We start from the raw sequence: 21,309 nt of genomic DNA on the forward strand, positions 1-21,309 counted from the left end.
TACATAACATATTAACCTCTTCAGCACCCTAGCCCATTTACCGCTGGATGCTAGCTGTTCTTGGTGGCGTCTCCACCACCACTGACGTCACCGGCATTGCTTTCTCTCAGCCCTATTCGATGGGCGGAGCTAAAACATATAAGAGAGGGTATATATTCCTTATGTATGCATAAATCTTTACCGTAGAGGTGTGTATATAGTTATAATTTGATCATAATCACTGTTTTTTTTCCTTTTTTGGGTGAGCCCACACCCCCTAAATTCTACGTAGATCTGCTCCTGGTTCGATCCATTGTTATGGTCTCCCTATTGTCCATCAGTTAACAACACCTTATTACACAACCAATCCGATCGTCTCCTCGAAGGTACTTCTAGGCCTATCAATAGAGAGAACATCTTAATTGCCAACCCTCACACCCCCATAAGAACATCCCTTCCATTAACACGACTGCAACAATTACACAAGGACGAATAACTATAGAGGTTGAGGTCATCAACTTAATTATTAGGTAAACTCGTTCCTAGATTCCATGGATGTTCCCCTCAAGTTTGGATGCAGATAAAGTTTTACAGTGATATTATTGCTGTTAGGAATGAGGGAGAAGAAACCAAAAGGATGCTCCTACCACATGATCGGACAAGCATGTTTGAACCAAAAGGAAACACGTTCAGACCACTATACAGTACCATCTTGAACCAGCCTTAACTCTTGACTCTGGATGATAACGAAGGCTAATGAATATTATTGGAAAGATTTGTTCATCTACATTTTAGATAGTTCTAACATCATCATCAAGTTCCATCAAAGCTACTCATAATCAACTAGACATCTTTCAAACTTGTAGTTGATACTGCAATGGTAGACCTTAAAACTAGGCCCTTGGGCATTGCATCAAGTAGAGCCCATTATAGGTAAAGATGAGCATGCGGCCCGCAGCCCAGTGGCCCGGACCGAAGCACGGTTTTTTGGCCCCGCCCAAGCACGGCACAGCCCGCTGTTGTACGGGCCTAGGCTGGCACAGCCCGATGCGCCGGGCCCTGCTTGGGCCGTTGCTCAAGCACGACGGGCGGCACGGCACGGCACGGCCCGGTATTTACTAGAGGCACGGTGAAGACCCGCTCCATTTATAACCCTAACTAATTTTCCCCAAATTCCCCGTATCGAATCCCGTCTCCAGCCGCAGCGGCTCTCGTACGCATGTGAGCGCGTCCCCGCACCACGCACCCGCCCCCCAGTCGCTCTCGTATCGCGGTCTCACTTCTCCGCCCCGCGTTCCAGCATGGCCGCACCCTGCCTCCAGCCGCCACAGTCCGCACGCGTCTCCCATACTCGCGCTGCCATCGCCCGCAGGAAGCCACCGGGAAAGCCGAGCAACCGGCGGTGCCAGCGATGAAGCTTCAGTGGCGGCCCCAGATCTCGGCAACGGCTCCTCCCCCGCGTCGTCGAGCCCGGTGGCCGGCCTCAAGCGGCTCCTCCGGATCCGGTGTCGAGCTGCTCGGGGCGAGCGCGCCAGGCTCCTCCACGTCTCCTCCGAATCGGCGTCGAGCCCTCCTGCCATCTCGGCCTCCCCTCTCCTCCCTGTCTGTGTGTATGGCATCTGTGGGCCTCGGGCCGGCCTAGTGTGCTATTGGGCCCATGCTTTTTGGGTCGGTCCGGCATGGAAAACGGCCCGGAGGGCCGTGCCTAGGCCGTTGGCCAGGCATGAAGGACTAGTGCGGCGTGGCCTGGCGGCCCAGCGATCCCTTCCGTGCCATGCCCTGTCGGGCCGTGCCTGGCATGGGCCCGTGCCGGGCTGGGCGGGTGGCCCGTTTGCTCATCTTTAATTAGAGGTGTGTCCTAAATAGGGTTTCTCCAATCCCGATGTTGCCCTACCTATAGATATCGCTCGTATCTATTACTTTGAGGTTGTGTTCTATTTAGATAAAATTTAGTTTTAGCTACTTGCATATAACCCTACTGGAGGCGCCCTCTTTGCCGAGGGCCCAGGGCACTCGGCAAAGGCCCAAAAGCCCTCGGCAAAGGCTTTGTCGAGCGCCGCCTCGGCAAAGAGCCCTCGGAAAAAAATTTAATGGCAAAGAAGCTCTTTGTCGAGGGCCATTTGTCGGGCACTTGGCAAAGCCTTTTCCGAGGGCCAACGGCGACACTCGGCAAAGAAAAGCAGCCGTCAACGGCGCTGCTCCGTTGACGGCGCCTTTGCCGAGTGCCGACAGTTAGGGCACTCGACAAAGACATTTTTTATTTTTTTTCAAAAACTCTCTGCCGAGTGCTTCCCCAACTTGGCACTCGGCAAAGATTTTTTGCTTTTTTAAAAAAAATCTTTGCCGAGTGCAATGTCCTGGCACTCGGCAAAGTTTCCCAGCTTTGCCGAGTGCCATGACCATTGCACTCGGCAAATCAACTGAAATTGCAATTTTTTTTTGTTTTTTTGCATTCCACTGACACAAACAGTTCAAATATATATCACATGTCACATATATATCACAAACATCACAATAATCACATATATATCACAACGAAACCATTTTCACACATTATATCACAACCACAACTCAAATAACAACATATCGCAACCACAAGTCAAATATCACAACCACAATTCACAAATTCACAACCACAGTCCATCAAGTCCAAGCATAAGTCACAACCACAAGTGAAGCTCAAGTCCAAGCACATGACGAAGCACAACTCCTCAAAAAAGCGGCATATGACACGATGGTGAAGCAAAGGCTCCATCATTCGGTGATGCATGAGCGGGGTTATTCGAACCCACCGACAGAAGCTGCAAAAAGGATAAGACGTTGCATGTGTGAGATTCATCTAGTAAGTTTCTATGTGAAGCATTGGTGTATGTCATAGCTAGTGCAAGCATCTAGTAAGTTTCTATGTCAAGCATCTAGTAAATTGAGAATGTCAAGCATGGTTGTATGTCATAGCTAGTGCAAGCATGTAGTAAGTTTCTATGTCAAGCATCTAGTAAGTTTCTATGTCAAGCATCTAGTAAGTTTGTATGTCAACCATGGTTGTATGTCAAGGAAGCATCTAGTAAGAGTGAACTTTCATACTTACAGGAGTGGTTGTAGGAGTAGGCGGTGGAGGAGCTGCCAACGGCAAAGGTACACCCCCTTGCTGGACACTCCGCATGAAGGCCTCCATTTCTTGCATCCTCCTCTCTTGGGCCACGAATGCTTCCCTCTGGGCCTGCAGCTGCGCGCTCTAAGCCTCGACCACGAGCTTCTAGGCCTGTAGCTCGGCCTGCAATACAAACTTCAATGTTTCAGTAATGCAAATGTAACTTAGGTGTGCAAAGATGAACGTACGATGAGTAAAACAGGACGTACCTCGAGAGCGTCGACCCGCTGCAGTGACGGAGTAGGCCGTGGGCGTATGGGCTGGCTGGAGCTCGTGCTCCATGCTCGGAGCACATCAGGAGAGGGAACAGTGGTGGAGTCGATGGCGCCGTCTGGAATCCATAGTCGCCCATGCTTCTTGCCTCCCCTAGCCTCATGATGGTCTCTGCATCAATGGGCTCAGTGCGCACATCGTAATCTTCCCCATGGACCTCCCTCACCTTTGAGGTGTACTCTTGGACCTTAGTGTGCACGGTCAGGTCGGAGTACACCTCGCGTGGGGCAGATGGGTCGAAGGAGATAGAGGAAGACGCCCTGCCCATATGGGACATAGCCCACGTAGAGAACTCCGAGACCTCCATGCCTAGGTGTGCAGCCTCCTGTGAGTAAGACAGCAAGATGGTGAGAAATAAGGTAGAACTCAGCGTCAAATAAGATAAAAGAAATCACTTACATATGCTTGTTTATAGGCGGGGAGGCTACGGCTGCCTTGATGGTGAGTAGCACCTTGCCTCAGCAGATGCTGGTCCCGCTGCCTCGCGTGGTTCTCAACGAAGTCGTTGGACAACCACCTGTCCATGATCATCTCCCAGCACACGGAGTGGGATCGGCACCACCAGGGAATCACCTACAAGTCATCGATTATTTGACATAGAAAAAGATAAAATTAAACCGACTTAATCTCAAAATGAATCATTATTAATGTTTTTCGTCTACCTCAAGGTACTGAGCCCGGGACAGCTCCACCTGTCTTGCATCAGGCTTGCTGATGGACTGCTTCAACAACACGGCGTAGTAGTCTCTGTGGGCCTGCACGCGTGCCTCATGGTGCATGTCGGTGACGTACTTCCTATAGGCGGCGGCAGCCGCCTGATCCACCTAGGCCTCAAGTCCTTCCGGCTTGAAATACCTCTGCATACAAAACCGATGTATCCATTCATTATTTCAATAAAAGACTTGCCCAATGAAAATGTTGTGCGAGAGAGACTTACCCAAAACTCCACTAGTACCCACTCCTACTTGTTGCGGTACTTGTCGTCAGGGGCCAACTAGTACCTATCCCACATGTAGGCCAGCTCCCGCATGTCCTCGGACACATTCACAAGGCTGGGGTACCATTTCCTGCACAAAACACCAAGGATGCTCGTGGGGGAGCGTGCAGGAGTACCCGACAAAACCAACCAGGCCCTGCATAAGTGATTAAGAAAATTTATCAGTTTCTCTTTTGATTTCCAACATTATCATATGAAGTAGTTGTGATAACATCTATAGTTACTTACCTCTTTGCCATAGGGCGAATCAGTGCCCAGTTGCGAGGAAGCGGAGGCTGAGAGAGGCTCATGGGGCCTCGCTGGTAGACAGTTAGGGTAGCAGAACTGTCGCCCTCGGCGGCCTCATCCTTGGTCGCCTCATCCTCGGCCACCTCGTCCTTGGTCTGTCGGACGTCCTCATCCTCGACCTCATCCTCGAGCGTGGCCGTCACATGCTCCTCCTCCATCACCTCGTCTGAAGGTGGCGGGGAAGGAATCCGCTGCCTCCTGCTAACCCTGGTCCTCCTCCTCTGACCTCCTGTGGACGCTACCCCTAACCTCGACCCCTCGTCTGAAATGGGAGGGCGTGGTCTCCCGCAAAGGGAGGCTGTCTCACGTCATGGACGGCTGCTCGCCATCACCTGCAATCACAAAGAATGAACAAGACTTATTAGTATATATATTAGAAATAGATTCAAAATAAATAAAGAAAACATAAACTAAAACAAACATAGTATTACATGTATTAGGAATAATCTTCATGATTAGGATCATAGGTGTCGTCATCACTGTCAAAATTGTTCAAATGGGCAACACTATTTGAAGGTTCTATGTTGTCTTCGTCGTCATTGCCTAGCCTTAATTGGTCAAGCAATTCTATGTCCTTGGTATTTTGCACCACATCTCCATCAACCTCGTCATCCTCTGTTTCATTGTCTACTTCTATTTCGATCGCTTCGGGTAAGACTATCTCAAACGTGCCTGGTAGCCCATCTTCTTGATAGAACTGTCCATCATATGTGTTTGTGTTGAAGTTGTAATCGTCATCGTTTGGGGTAGGTAGTTTACCATGTGGAGACACCTGGTGCACAATAGCCCAACCCTTAAGATCCGCTTTGTCTTGGTTGGCATATCGCGTATAGTAATCCTGCACGACCTGTTGAGCCACAATGTAGACATCTTTTCCTGGATAGATGGAATCTTCTCGAATCTCGACTAGCCCAAGATCAGGAGTCCATCTCGTTTCTCGAGGATTAAACCAGTGGCATTTGAACACGACAGGTTTATGTTTGTGACCATGAAATGAGAGTTCATAGATTTCCTCAACTCTACCATGATAGTCGAGGCCATCAGTGCCAGGCATGCAAACTCCGCTATTTGTGGTTTTCTGTTTGGGCCGAGTCTACTCATATCTTGTTGCATCTACGCGGTGTTCCTACTCTCTAATAGGTGAGGATAGGTCCTAATCCCACCCGCGGATGCGTAGATGAGGTTAGTTTCCATGCTCCGCTCCCTATCCGAGATAGAATTTCGGCAGCACCTCCCCGCTGTTCTCCTGATGCACGTCCTGCAAGGGAGAGTGTGTATCTGGAGAACAACAGGGGGTGATGCCGAAACACCATCTCGGACCGAAGCGGACCATGGAAACTAACCCATCTACGCATCCGCGGGCTGTCTAAAAAACATGGACAATTCGAAATAGATACGGTCATAGATATACAAAGATTTGTATACCTCCAACCGTATCTCTTTCGGATGGGAGACACCTAACTAGGTTACGCGACCAAAGACCACATACGGATAGAGGGGTTATACCTAGGGTGCCGGTGAGGTTAGGGTAGCAGGGCGATGGAGAGTCGGTGCAGTGGCGAGTCGACGCGGTGCAGGAAGACCCGTAGCGTCGACGAAGATGATCGGGGTCGCCGAGTCCCTCCCACAGGTCCTCCTGCAAAAAAAGGCAAAAATGGTTAGTGTCGACTCAAAATTTCGGCAGCACCTCCCCTGCACGGGGAGGTTCCCAAAACCTGCAAAAAAACATGGCACAAAGGCCAACAACCACATATATACCAAACATGGGCACGAAGGCCAACAACCACCAATATATCAAGAGGAACCATGTACTTTAGTTCTCTTTCCATGCAGATGAAAGTATTGAAGTAGTACAACAATAATTACTACTAACCCTACAACTACTACTAACACTACTACTAACAACTACTTAACTACTAACGGTACTAATACTAAGAACTACTTAACTATTAACAACTACTACTACTAACCACTACTACTTACTAACTACTACTATTTACTAACTACTACTACTACTAAGCCTACAACTAACACTACTAACTACTACTAACAACCACTACTACTTACTCTACTACTATTTACTAACTACTACTACTACTAACCCTACAACTAACACTACTAACTACTACAACTAACACTACAACTAACACTACTAACTACTACTACTAACACTACAACTACTACTAACACTACTAACTACTACTACTACTAACACTACAAGGGTAGGGCTTACCTTGGCGGCAAGAACGGCAAGAGCGAGGGCCGACAACGATGGCGAGGATGACCACAGCAGTGCGAGGATCAACGGCGATCGGAATGGTGCGAGGATCGATGGGCGGTCGGGTCGACACCTTCCTCTTCTTCCTCCTTCCCCTTCTCTTTCTTCCTCTTCCTCCTCCCCCTTCTCTTTCTTCCTCTTGCTCCTCTCCTTCTCCCTCTGCTGGCCGACCATAGGGCACGGCGGGGCCGGTGGAGCTCGGGGCCGGCGGGGGAGCTCGGGGCCGGCCGGGTCGCTGTCCCCGGGGAGCTCGGAGCCTGGGGCGCCGGCGAGCTCGGGGCGGCGGCGCGGCGACGCGGCGGCTGGTGGGAGACGAGTGAGGAGGGGGTGGGGTTGGGCTGGCCCATTCTAGGCCTTTAGGTTAAAAGATTTGTCGAGTGCCAGGCCCAGCGGCACTCAGCAAAGGTTTTTTTTTATTTTTTTTAAATTCTTTGCCGAGCGCTCTGTGACCTGGCGCTCGACAAAGGCTTCTTTGCCGAGTGCAAGGTTGGCACTCGGCAAATTAATTTTTTTTTGTTTTTTCGCCCCATTTTTTTCTAGGGCCTTGCTACAGTAATTAAAACTCCATTTCAAAATTTGGGACAATTTTTTAGTTTTTTTACTTTATTTCCTTAATTAGTTTTGTTTCGTTGAATTTTTCTGACTATTTTAAATTTGAACTGCATGTACATGAAATAATGGAATTTGGTCATTCAAAAAATGGTATTCATGATGTTTGGCGTATGTTGAGGCCATATCCAGGAACTGGCATGAAATTACGGGCATCTTGTTGTCGTAACATGACGATGTACTTGCGGGAAAAGTGTATTTAAATTATATAAAATCTAAACGAAGTCCGAAAATCACGAAACTTGTCAAGGTGTCTTGTTATCGCATATGGAGGCCGTGGTAAAAAATTGAGAAAGCTTGGAGCAAGTTGTGACGTCGGATGCCTAAAAGCCAGACATCTCCACATGTGGAGATGTCTAGGTTTTATGCATCTGACGTCGCAACTTGCTCGAAACATTCTCAATTTTTTACCACAGCCTACACATGCGATAACATGACACCTCGACAAGTTTCATGATTTTCAAACTTCGTATGGACTTTATATAATTTTAAAACACTTTTCCGGCAAGTGGCTCGTCATGTTACGTGAAGAAGATGCGCGAAATTTGATGCGAGTTCGTGGATAGAGACTCAACATACACCAGATACCATGAATAACATTTTTCGAAGCACTAGATTACAATATTTTATGCACTTACAGTTCAAATTTGAATTATATATAAAAATTCAACATAATCAAATTAATCAACCAAATATAACAAAAAAACTAGAAAAAGCACCAAATTTGAACACGAAGTTGTAAACAATGTAGGCGGGCCCAACAAAAAATTTGGGGTAAAAAAAACAAAAAAAATTGAAAATTTGCCGAGTGCCAGCTTGGCACTCGGCAAAGACTGTCTTTGCCGAGTGCTGGTCCAGGGGCACTCGGCAAAGAATTTTTTAAAAGAATTTTTTCAAAAATAGTTAAAAAGTCTTTGTCGAGGGCCTAACGGTGATGCCCTCGGCAAAGATTGACGGCAGGGGATGGACGTCGTGTCAGGCGGTGTTGTCGAGGGCCGGCCCTTTGCCGAGGGCTTAGCCCTCGGCAAATAATTATTGTTACCGTGTGCTTATCTTTGCCGAGGGCTGTTCTTTACCGAGTGCCCGAGCATTTTCCCTCGACAAATCCTCAGATCCTCGACAAAGATGCTCTGTCCGATAGTGTAATTGCTTAACGCGATTAGAGTAGCTGCAGTGTATACTCATCACAAATTTTCTGAAGCTGGACACTTCACCTGGGTGTTAGGTGAGACAAAACACTCCAATGTCTTAGTTGCTTAGCAAGTTGAGTCCTTCCAAGAAAAAATGCTTTCTCTCTCCACCTTTGTGCAATTGGGAGCTCGTGAATACAAAACAAAAAGAGATTGCATGCACTAGGTGCAAACTCCAGCACCTATTGGTAGCATGTGCTAATTAGGGTGTGTTTGGTTGAGCTGTGGTTGTGGAAAAAAGCTGCTGTGGGCTGTGAGCTGTGAGAAAGCTGTTGTGGACTGTGAGCTGTAGAAAAGCTGAAAGCTGTTTGGTTGAACAAGTATAAAATATACCTGCTATCTTTATCTCTCTTGAAACAACTATGGAAGAGCTTTTTATTCCACCAATTTCGAAAAGCAGAAAGCCAAAAACCAAAAGCAGGGTCAAACCAGCTTTCAAAACTGTACTACGGAAAAGCAGTTGCTTCTGAAAAAGCCGCCTGAAAAAGCAGCCCCATTGGTTGGACTTTTGACTTTTGAAGCTAAAAGCTAAAGCCAAAAGCCCAACCAAACAAACCCTTAGTAGTGCCGCCGAAGCATATTGCACCCACCCTATCATTTTCTCTCTTTGCTACCATCTAAAAAAACCAATGTTGAAGCTGATTTTAGTCTCTTAGAGCACCCATTTTACTCAATTTTGGACCCCATCTTTTGTATTAGATTTTGGCTCTATTGTATTGATTTGCAAATTGTTTTCTTGTTCATCGTGTCCTTAATTGTTCTTCAATTGCAAGTAGGTTTAAGGTTCTTCCCATGTTGACATTCTTATCGAAAGATCAGAATTAACTTTTGTTGCGTCATCCCAGCATCAGTAACCAAGCCGCCGTTCTCTACTTCGAGGGGTTTAGATGCCTTCGCCATTGCCTCATGAACTCTTACATTTCTAGGATTTGTCAAAAGTTTGATGATAAAACAAAGGGAATCAAACCAAAGAACATAGAAAATGAGATAAAGGCTTATCCCAGAAAACTTTGATACCATCATCATTCAACCATACATAGGTGCGGACGTAGAGCATGAACCTAGCAGGACTCCTTTATTTCTTCCTTCTCTCATTCTCTCCATTCTTCTTCATTCTATCTAAAAAATTATGGAGAGGGTTCAAGGAGGGCTTCATTGTTTGAGAGACGGTAGAGAAGGGCTCAAGCTCCATCCGTCCTAGCACTAGATTTGTTTCGGACCACTAGATATATGCTCGTGCGTTGCACGGGGCTATAAGAGTATCAATTGGTGTTTATTTTTTTTATTATGGATGTGCGTACATGTACATATATGATCGTATTTCTTCAATTATTTTATACGGGAAAACAGTCACTGTGATGTCATAATGACATCACATGTCGTCACGTCCACGTGGCCGTGCAGTGCGCGTTGAAGAGGGGCACGACGACGAGCCGTCGCGGCTGCTGCCATGTAGGTGGTCGCGGAGCGCGCCGTGGATAGTATAAACTCGAATACCAGGATGCGCTTGTCGCAGAAGCCCAGCAGTTGCAGCAGGTTGTGGTTCACGCGTGACATCAGAAGCTCCGCGCAGAGCGCGCTCTGCGTCGAAGTGGCACCGCCGACGGCCACCAATGCCGCTGCGCTCTGCCTGCTTGCTGGCCACCTCGCACTTGTAGGGGAGCTTGTCGCGGTACACCAATCCGATGCTGCCGCTCCCGAGAGCCTGTTGGTGAGGCGTGACAGTTGCCGGAAGGCATGGAACCGGAGAGAATTCGGAAAACAAGGAGTCAAACAGAGCCGAAAAAGGCCACGATTTTTTACCCATACCTAGACCCTGGTTCTCTAGTCCATGGACTAAAAGTTTTAGTTCACTTTAGTCCATGAGCTAAAAGTGAATTAAAGTGGTGTTTGGTTTCTTGAACTAAAATTGATTAAAGTGGAGAGAGAGGACAATAAATGAGAGACATGGGTGTCCCCAACACCTTTTAGTCCAGTTTTGTGGACTAAAGGCCTAAAGGATTTTAATCCACTTTTAGTCTAAATGTTTAGCTGTTTAGTCCAACTAAAGTGCAGATTTTAGTTCAAAATGCTTTAGTCCATGAGAACCAACCAAACACCTCCTACAACGAGATGATAATAATCCTAGATCTATATCTGTGTGTTGCAACGAGAGTAAGAAATTTCAACATAACAAGAGAAGCACTTAGAAAAATGTTGAGTCATTGAATTTCAGGAGCCTATCTTTTTTATTGTTGTTCAGAATAATGCGATTTTTTTATGGATAAGAAGATATAAAATTATATAATATGCAAACTTACGGCCCAAACTCCATCCGGCCCATTGCAAGTAGCGTGTGTACGTCGTTTAGGACTGGAGCGTTGGCGTTTTGCTTTTTTGACGTTGAACATCGTTTTGGACTTGGATTCTGACAAGATATTTTGACCACCCGGCCAGCGCAGACGATAACAGTAATTATTTTTTAGGTGTATAGATACATGAGTACAAACTGGAACATGAGTACAAATATTCACAAAAAAACAGCCTTGTGCATACTGCATAACAATCCGCTTCCTGTTAATCCGTTAACTGAAATTGGGCATCAAGTACTACGCCATTGCCGGACTCCTCCTTAGCACTACTCAATTTAGGACCCCATCTCATGTGTTAGATTTTGGCCATGTTGTCTTGATCCGTCAATTGTTTTCTTGTTCATTGTGTCCTTAATTGTTCTTCGATTGCTAGTAGGTTTAAGGTTCTTTCCATGTTGGCACTCTTATCAAAAGATTAGAAATCGTCTTTGTTGCGCCATCCCATCATCGGTAACCAAGCCGCCATTCTCTACTTCGAGGGGTGTCGTTGCTTTTGCCATCGCCTCGTGAACTACTGAACTCTTAGATTTCCAGGGTTTGTCAGAAGTTTGATGATAGAACAAAGGGAATCAAACGAAAAGACATGGAAAATGGGATAAAAGCTTATCCAGAAAACTTTGATATCATCATTCAACCATACATAGGTGCGGAAGCAGATCATGACTCTTCCTCCTTCCCTCCCTTTCTCCCCATTATTCTTCTTCCTTCTTCCTAAAAAATTATAGAGGGGTTTCAAGGAGGGCTTCATTGTTTTAGAGGCAGTAGGGGAGGGCTCAAGTCCCATCCGTCCTACGCTAGATGCCTAGATCTGCCCCTAACCATACATGAGTACAAACTGCAACACGAGTACAAATATTCACAAAAAAATAAAAGCCTTGTGCATACTGCATAACAGTCCTTCCTGTTAATCCGTTAGCTGTAATTGGGCATCAAGTACTACGCCACTGCCGGACTCCTCAGCTCATCCGATCGCCTCCCGCTTCTCCGGCGCACGGAACCCGTCGGGCTCGTCCGCCTTGCTGGCCGGGTGGTCAGGTCTGAGCGCGTGGTACCTGCTCCCCTCCCGCCCGTATGCTCCGCCGGCGTCGCTCTTCGACCTTGCCAAGATCGGCTCCGCCTCCGGCCGCGCCGTCTCCCCACGCTCGCTGTGTCCGCCACCACCACCGCCGTGGCGGGCGCGTGAGTCCACTGTTGTGTTTGTCGTCACGCTGCTCCGCGGCGTCCTCTCGCACGACGACAGTGGCGTGCTCTCGTACGAGTGGTCGCCGTCGAGCACGTCGTGGGTCGACAGCCACTGCATGGCCTTCTCGAGGTACTCGTCCCTCGGAGCCGGCGCCTTCCTGCCATCGCGGCCGCCGTGGTCATGCCCGTGCCCGTGCACGTGGCTTGATGAGTGGCTTCTCTTGCCGCCTGGCAGCAGCTTCTTGATGTTACCGAGAAGCTTGAGCTTGCGCGGCCCGGCTTTCTTCCCCGGTGCTGCAGCAGCAGCGGGCGAGGCGGCCATCGCCGTCCCCGTCCCGGACCTAGCACAAGGGCTCCGCTGAGGCTCGTAGTTGCTCGCTGGCGATCGCTCGTAGCTGTCGCCGTCGACGGACTCGTGCAGTGGGGAGAAGTGGGCGGGGTCGAAGCCGTCGAGGCCGGGGTGACCGTACCTCAGCATGAGCTGCTTGGCCCTCTCGCTGGACCGGAAGCTCATGCTCCTGCTCAGCTCCAGGGCCGATGACAGGTCGTCTCTGGAGCCGACGCGGCGGTTGTCAGCGCCGTGGCCCTGTTGCTCGGCTGTGGGGTGGGCGCCATCATGGTCACGGAGGAGCTCATGGCGGAGGCAGGTGTTGACCCACTTGAGGTAGACGAGCTCCTCGACGTGCTCGCAGTGGTCGTTGCGCAGCTGCTCGATCTGCCTCGTCAGCCTCTCGTTGCTCTCTCTCAGATACGTCATCTCCTCAACCATGCCCTCCTGCATCTGCTTGCCAAAAAAGGTCAATTCAGTATATATATTGCACGTCTGCTTGCCTCTTGTACCAAAAAGGTTCTGTACCAAAAGTTTGTAACTATAATCGATCAGTGGCATCTCTTGTACTTGCCTCACAAAGCATGGTGAAAAAGCTCAGAATTGTTACTGCTACTACGGTACTACCAATGGATCAAAGCTTAAAATTACTGAAAAGCTTTTGACAGACACCATTTCTGGAAAGCATAGTCATGCTCACGGTATTTCCAACTATAAGAAACAGAGAGATTCTGATTTTGAACTCGTATCGAGTTAGCAACTACCTCTGCTACTACGGTAAGTTGCTTTACTGTGGGCTGTTTAGAACGCAGGAATTTCATATGAATCACACAGGAATTTCATAGGAATCAGTTCAATTTCACAGAAAAAACACAGGCATCTTTCTTCTTTTAAAACACTTGTCCTACTTTGGACTTGGAGTGCTAGCTGAAAGCCCGAAATCTGTTGTGGTTGTGGCTACATACGATCAGGTCAAAAAAATTGTATGCGTAATTTCAAAATTCGCATGAAGGAAGGGAATGTGTGGGTAATTGTTGCTGAAGGAGATGTGAAGATATGAAAAGAGATGTGGAAGAACTATTCCCTTCCTTTGGCTTTTGAGGGTTTTCAAAGGTCTGAAACGACTATTCAATAAGGTGGATGAAGCTTATGACCCTATCATGTTCAGTATACTAGTAGTACAAGACACAGTGATATATTACCCAATTTTTTATAATTTGATCTTTTTTTTAAAAGAAAATTTGCGTTTGGCCCAGGAGACGTAAACTCATCTTTAGACCCTGTGGGTCAGCGCCAGGACTCATGACGCCGAGATAACACGTCTCGACGCCACAGATCTTGACTCCGAGTTATCTAGCCGTGTACAGCAGAACATCCTAGATGATGTTGACATGGTCAATGCCTCGGTGCTAGAATACATGACTTTCGAGATCGGCGCCATAGATCTTGACGTCGAGGTGGGAGCCGTACAAGCGGCACCACAAAGCGGCACCACACACCGCTCTCCTCTCCTCCCCTATGACACGGAGGGCTCCTGGGTTTTTATGGTGATTCAGCTTTTCAGCTAGCCTACCCCTACCGAGGCCGGATGCCCGGCCTCGTTTAGTTCCCATCAAAATTCCAAGTTTTTTCACTCTTTTTTCATCACATCAATTTTTGGACGCTTGCATGGAGTATTAAATGTAGGTAAAATAAATAACTAATTACACAGTTTAGTTGAAAATCACAAGATAAATCTTTTGAGTCTAGTTGATCCACAATTGGACAATATTTATCAAATGAGACAAAAATGATACTATTCATCAGGTTGAAAAAACTTTGGATCTAAACATGGCCCGGGCAAAGATTCGTTTTCCTTTCCACGGCCGCAGACGGAAGGCAGATGCAGCTGTAGCTGTCTGGGGCTGGCTGCCCTGCCCTGCCCTGCCCTGGCCCCCGTTTCCCGGCTCCGGCTTTGATCGAGTTGCATGCGTCACGTAGGGCCACATCACAGGCATGGCAGGGAGAGAAGCTAGGCCACATTTGGATTGAAAGTTTTTTCAACCTGATAAATAGTATCACAGGCATGGCAGGCAGTAGCTGATCTAGGCCATGTTCGGTTCGTTGAAAAAAAAAGCAAAAGACTGGTTCAATTGATTTATTATTTGAGAAAAATATCGTTTCGCTTGGAAAAAAAATCAAAGACTGATTTGATTTGTATCACTGCTTTTTTTTTCCATCTCTCATCTAGGTACAACTGTAGTATCTATTCGTGATCAGACATATACCAACGTCACACACACCACACTCACTCACACAACAAGTACACAAACAGATCCTACAACTACACCTAGATTCTAAGATCGCATTCTTTATGAGATCACCGGGTCCATGGATCCATAGACGACAAGGTGCGTCGCATTCCCTTTGTGGTTCCACGCGCAAAAGGCAACAGAGTTATTTAGATGCGAACCCAGAAAATCACAGCCACTAGGGCTCGATCCCTGGCCGACAAGGTCAAGCCACCGGGCCTTGCCACCTGAGCTACGCTCGGTTCTCGATTCGTATCACTGCTGTGCCGATGTGTTGTCGATCTTTTTTTAGCCCAAGAAAGAGGATAAAACAGGTGAGGAGACTAACCTAATCATCGTTGTTAAGGGAGTGTTTGGTTTCTCCTCTAAACTTTAGTCATTGTCCTATTGAATGTTTGACATATGCATAGAGTATTAAATATAGACTAACTATGAAATTAATTACACAGCTTGCGACTAATTTACGAGACGAATCTTTTCAACCAAATTAGTTCATGATTTGACAATATATTGCTACAGTAACATATGCTAATGACGGATTAATTAAGCTTAATAAATCCGTCTCGTGACTGATTCTGTAATTTATTTTTTTATTAGTATCCGAACACCCCATGCGACACCCTCACATAACACATTCTAAATTTTAGTCACCGAATCCAAACACCCTCTAATTAAAAAACGCTACTAACATCAGTACTAGCTCATTCATTCATGTAATAAAGGAGTATTTGGATCCGGCTATTAAAATTTAGGAAGTATGCCGAAAGGATGTTGGATGGGGTGTTTAGATACTAATAAAAAACAAATTATATAATCCGTTAATACTCCACGAGACGAAATTTTTAAGCCTAATTAATCCGACATCAGCACATGTTTACTGTAGCAAAACATTGTCAAATTATAAACTAATTAGGCTTAAAGATTCGTCTCATAAATTAATTACAAACTATGTAATTAATTTTATAATTAATCTATATTTAATACTCTATATACGTGTCTAAATATTTAATAGGACCGTCACTAAAATTTAAAAGGGGACACCCCTAAGCCAGGCTAGCAGCCGTAGGACTAGTAGCGGAGAGCTGAGTGCTGAGACTTGAGACATGAGAGGATGGATGGATGGGTGAAAAGAAAGGAGACGTGTGCAGCAGCTAGTGTACTGTAGAGGTGATCAGACAGAGGCAGCAGCACACCCACCGGCCACAGTGTCGTCGGTCTGTCTGGGCAGTCTGGCCCTGCCCTGCTGCGCTTGCTGACGACGCGGCTCCGGTTGGCTTGCTACCGCTTGCGCGTCTCATCATCTCCGTCGTAGCTCATCATATGACGGTTCCGAGGCCGGCGTTGTACTGGGGCGCTGAGGTACCGGTCATATCAACGATGTTCTATTGTGCACGATCAAGCCAAGATTTAAAGCGTAGACGCGTTACCTCAACGTCACGAGTCATAGCGCTGATCGTTAAGATCCAAAGATGAGTTTAGGCTCTGCCATATTTTTCAACTTATTTTTTTAGTCGGGTGTTTTTTTCTCGCAACAAATCAGCTCGGAACCGTGATTTTCTCTCACAACAAATCAGCCAAAACAATGTTTCGGTTTGTGTTTTCAGCGAAGCGAATGGACCTTTAAGTCTCCTAGGAGACTAAACGTAAATTTTCTTAAAAAAAAATCAAATTGTAAAAAAATTAGGGATATATGATGAGGCAGAAATAAGGTAGATTGGTTAATAGATTTTTTTGAAAAAATGGTGAAGATGACTAAGTTCATACATTATCCATGCATTAAAAAAATACTTCAAAGAACAGACGGTGATCAAACGCTTTTTTTTTAATGAAGGTGATCAGACGTTGCTGTCCTGTACCATCGTGACACCGCAGCATGAATGAACCATTTAACTCATCGTGTCAACAGAACATCCAATAACTCAGGTACGGTCGCCAAAAAAAAACTCATCTTTAGAAGGATCTAAGCATGACTTTGGCTTTGGAATAACAAACCCGGCATGAGCTAATCTAGTTTGGGAAGGCACCCCTAAGTCAAAATAAAGCTGTGACAGTGACATAGCAAATTTGGCACAAATTCTAGTCTATGCTTTTTGGCGACCTTTATTCCCAACAAGAGGGAATGGCAAACGGCATTTCGCCAACATAGTTGCAAATCTCATTGGCACTATTCCTGAATGGAAGAATATTAGTTTGATTTGATTACCCCATGTTCTAGCAAGAAAACTACGTGCCGTCATCGAGATAAAGGAAAATTTCGATCCAATTAGCGCTAGATTTTTATCATTTCATATTCGTATTCATAAAAGGCTGAGAAACGACGTGTAAGGTTACCATCTTCAGCTCTTTAATAACGTGATATGATGAGCTACTCAACCTAATGATTCAATAATAATACTATACTTATAATTAATAAGAAGTAAAATAGGAATTACGTAATTCAATAAAACTCAGCACAAATTCCAGCCTCTGCTTTTTTGGACTTTTATTTATTCCCAACACAAGGGAATGACAAAAGGCATTGCACTTGCAAAAGCACACTTGCAAATCACATAAAACATGCCTAGTCGCAATTATTGCTGACTGCACAGAATAGGAATTTCCAACCATCCATATGAACCTCGTGGACCGAACTACTTTTCATTACTCCTTATTATATTTTGCTGATTTTGTAATCATTTTTCAAAAGGTGTAAACCAACGTGCAAGGTACCATCTTCAACGGTTTACCACGTTACGATAAAGCTAAAATAGCACCCAATACAAAAAAATTTACCAAAAATAACATTTGATAACCACACAAACACAAGGTAATATGTAACTAGATTATACTGAAGACAGGAATTAACTAAGACAGCAATTACCTCAGGAACCAGATTAACCGAGGCGGACGCGTCCTGCAGCCGGAGGGCGACAGCAATTACCTCAGGAACCAGATTAACCGAGGCGGACGCGTCCTGCAGCCGGAGGGCGAGCTCCATGTTGTCCTCCTCCAGCGCGGCGTTCGCCTTCCGCAGCTCCGCGACCTCCGCCGCCAGCGCGGCGGCCCTCTCCTCGCCGCTGCTCTCGAGCTCCGCCACCCTCGCCCGGAGCGCCGCCGCCTCCTCCTGCTCGCCCTGCACCCGCGCCTTGACCGCGCGCAGCTTCTCCCTGGCGCGCGCCAGCTCGGCGCGGGCGGCGTCGAGCTCCTCCACCTGCGCCCTGAGCCTCCCGTTGTCCTCCTGCAGCGTGGAGACCTTGAGCTGCAAGAGCCGCGTCTCCGTGTCGGCGGTCGCGACGCGGCTCTCGAGCTCCCGCACGGTGGCCTCGGCCTCCTGCGACCGGAGGCCCTCGACCTCCTGCAGACGGAGCTCCAGCCTCTGCTCCCGCTCCAGCAGCGACAGCCACAGCTCCCTCAGCCGCTGGAGCTCCCGCCGTTCTTCTTCTTCGTCGTCCTCCGGATGGTCCGGCTCTGTCTCGGTTTCGTCGTCCGCATTTGCTACGGCGACTACTGGGGCCGGCATAGCCTCCATCTCCACTCGCGCGACAATATCCGGCTCGTCGTCGTCTCCGGCGCCGATCGACGCGCCGTGAATCACGTTGTCCGGAGATTCATCCTGGAATTTGAAGATCATATCAGTCATGGCTCTAGCTAGTCCAAAAGTTTCTTTGTGAAGTCGGCATCACCAATCTGATGGGATCGAGAACTCACGTCTGGGTTTGACGACAGAATCCTGAGCCCATCATGAGGAGCACGAAGAGCACGAGGCCGCGGAGCTGCAAGAAAAATCCACAGGGAACATAATCAAAGCCAGCGTCAAATCTAAAACGCGGACAAAGCGCAAAACGGATTGCTCGAATCGCGCACCTGAAGTCGGAGGAGGCAGAGCGGCCGCCGGCAGCCGGCGGCGGCGAGGCCGCTGATCAGACGCATACATCGCCGCAAGGCAGAGGGAAACGGCAGCGGCAAGCGCGGCGGCGGACACGGCGGCGTTTACGGAGTCGTCCCCACCATCCGCCGCGATCGCCATGGATCCTCCTCCTCCTCTCCTCTGGCCGTCCTTGCTCCATCCAAGAAGGCGGCTGAAGAGCGCGGAGAGCGAGAAGCCGAGCAGCGTGCGGTCGAGGCCGGGGTTTGCCGGATCGAACTGGAGAAGGAATCTCAGGCCAGCAGGTCCTGCTCCACCCTCGCCTCCCTCCATCCCGTCAATCCGCCATGAGTTGGGCGAGTGCTCTCCGATGATTCCCCGTGGGCAGGCCCAGCGGGCAAAGAAACCGAGCCCGTGCGCGTGCCGGGTTGAGGTTGAGGTTGAGGCGAGGGCGGCGGCCCCATGGGGTGGGTATATATGTCAACTCGTGCAATGGTCAAAGAAGAGAAGATGGAGAAGAATTGGTGCGAGACAGATAAAAAAAAAAACAGACAATTGCGATTAAGGTCTTGTTTAGAATGCAAATTTTTGCAATCTGGATACTGTACCACGTTTCGTTTGTATTTGACAAACTTTGTCCGATCATGGATTAACTAGGCTTAAAAGATTCGTCTCGTGATTTATAACCAAACTGTGCAATTAGTTATTTTTTTTACCTACATTTAATACTCTATGTATACGTCTAAAAATTAATGTGATGAAAAATAATGAAAAAACTTGGAATTTGGAGGTAATCTAAACAAGGCCTAATATTTGATTCGTTGTTGCATGGATGTGAACAGGGCGCGGAGGAGAAAAGCATCAGAGAGCAGAGCTCCACACGAAAAGCAGAGGTCAGTGTCTCTTGATCCCTTGTTCTTTTTTTCTTTTGGTGGTCTGCACTGTAGATACAGAATTACAGATGGGATGATGGATGGTCCGCGTCTCTCTGCAATGGATTGCTTGGGTTCAAAACTTGGGTGTGTGCGATTTATGTACAGTGCTGCTACTCGGCGTGGAGGAGGTGGGTGGTGGTTGCATGACGTGGAAATTTTCTACGAAATATTGTTTGCTTTTGGAAAAGTTTTGGTGTTTGTGGAGACAGGACAAAAGATTTGTTGGAGTTGTGGAGTCCTGCAGATATATGAGTGTGTCATCATGCATGCGCGATGCACACAATACAGTGGGCCACAAAACCATGTACAGGTTTTGTTTGACATGGCAATTTGACGATTATTTAAGTTGATCACCGCTCTTTTATTAAGTATCATAGTAACATGGCTCTGACTCTATATATCTTGTTTCCACCGGCGGTCTAGAATCTAGATGCCAAATGTCGCGCAGGCCTCTCAATCTCATGTACTATGGTACAGTGACAGACAGGCGTGTCCGCGCAGCAAATGGACCGGATGGAGGCCATAAGATAGTGTTTATTCCCCAGCAGTGGCAGCTGCGATCACAGCACTTGCTGTCGACTGTCGTCTGTCGTTGAACTCCCACATGGAATGGAAACGGGACGTCTTTTTCCACGGTTTTGAACCACGTGATCACCCAGAGTTTAGTTCCTGTGGGCTGTGGTAGTAGTATGCTGCCGTTCGACATAGTAGCCTTTATCTGCTTTTCTTTCGTTTCAGCGCAGGAGCACTGTATACAGCGGTTTATTTTTGGTTCACTTAGTAATTAGTATTTAGGTTCTTATGAATTATTCACGTCAGCAGTTGACTCAGTTGCACGGCACCAGGTTTTGTGGTAACCGCCGCGGTATCGAAGCCACAAGGCAAACCGGGATCGAGTAGCGGCAGCGTCCGGTTGTCGCGCTCTCCCTCTCTTTCTCTGACGAAGTGATGACCCGGTGCACTTGTGTGTAAAGCGGACCTAGCGACAAAGCGGCTACGGCTACAAGCGCGTCTTTCGCGGCCGCCGGCCGTTGCGCGCGCGCCTTTCATGGCCGCCGGCGCCGCTCCCGAGGGTGATCTCGCTGCGTGCATGCGTCACCGTGCCGCCGCGCCACTGAAAACGCGAGGAAAAGCTCGCGCAGGCAGGCAACCGGGCGTGTCATTGTCATGGCAGCGTTCTTCTCTAGGCAGGCTGTTTCGAATCGAAAGAAGCAAACCTCCTTTAGGTCTGGTTCAGATTGCAAGTTTTTTCACTCTCTCGCTCATCAAATCTTTAGACACATACATAGAGTATTAAATGTAGATAAAAAAAAATAACTAATTACACAGTTTGATTGTAAATTACGAGACGAATCTTTTGAGCCTAGTTAGGCTATGATTGGACAATAATTATCAAATACAAACGAAAGTGCTACAGTGCCGAATACTGATTCCTAACCCCAATCTAAACCAGGCCTTATTTATTTATAGCGGCCTGGATCTGGGAAGCTTCTGATTTCAAGTCACCATACACAAAAACGTTCGACTCTTATGCCATTCACGTCCGTGTGTTTCAAATTTGTGTCGATCTGGTGTCTCCTGAAACGGGTGCTCCAGACTTTCGAGCACAAAAT

General features: G+C 47.4%; 1 protein-coding gene and 1 pseudogene across 1 annotated transcript; both read right to left on the bottom strand.

The window, feature by feature from the left end:
- Positions 1 to 10,137: 10,137 nt before the first annotated feature.
- On the bottom strand, positions 10,138 to 10,572 carry LOC136460720 (uncharacterized). Its single transcript, XM_066460313.1, has one exon. It carries the CDS (start codon positions 10,570 to 10,572, stop codon positions 10,138 to 10,140), a length of 435 nt encoding a protein of 144 aa, XP_066316410.1.
- A 1,135-nt stretch (positions 10,573 to 11,707) lies between these two features.
- On the bottom strand, positions 11,708 to 19,225 carry LOC136458404 (uncharacterized; annotated as a pseudogene).
- Between the last annotated feature and the right edge of the window lie 2,084 nt (positions 19,226 to 21,309).

Source organism: Miscanthus floridulus, chromosome 6, assembly GCF_019320115.1.
Source record: "Miscanthus floridulus cultivar M001 chromosome 6, ASM1932011v1, whole genome shotgun sequence".
Taxonomy (NCBI): Eukaryota; Viridiplantae; Streptophyta; class Magnoliopsida; order Poales; family Poaceae; genus Miscanthus; species Miscanthus floridulus.

What these genes read in the sequence shown, in the direction of transcription:
- LOC136460720 (XM_066460313.1), bottom strand. Translation starts at nt 10,572, where the DNA reads ATGGGTAAAAAATCGTGGCCTTTTTCGGCTCTGTTTGACTCCTTGTTT.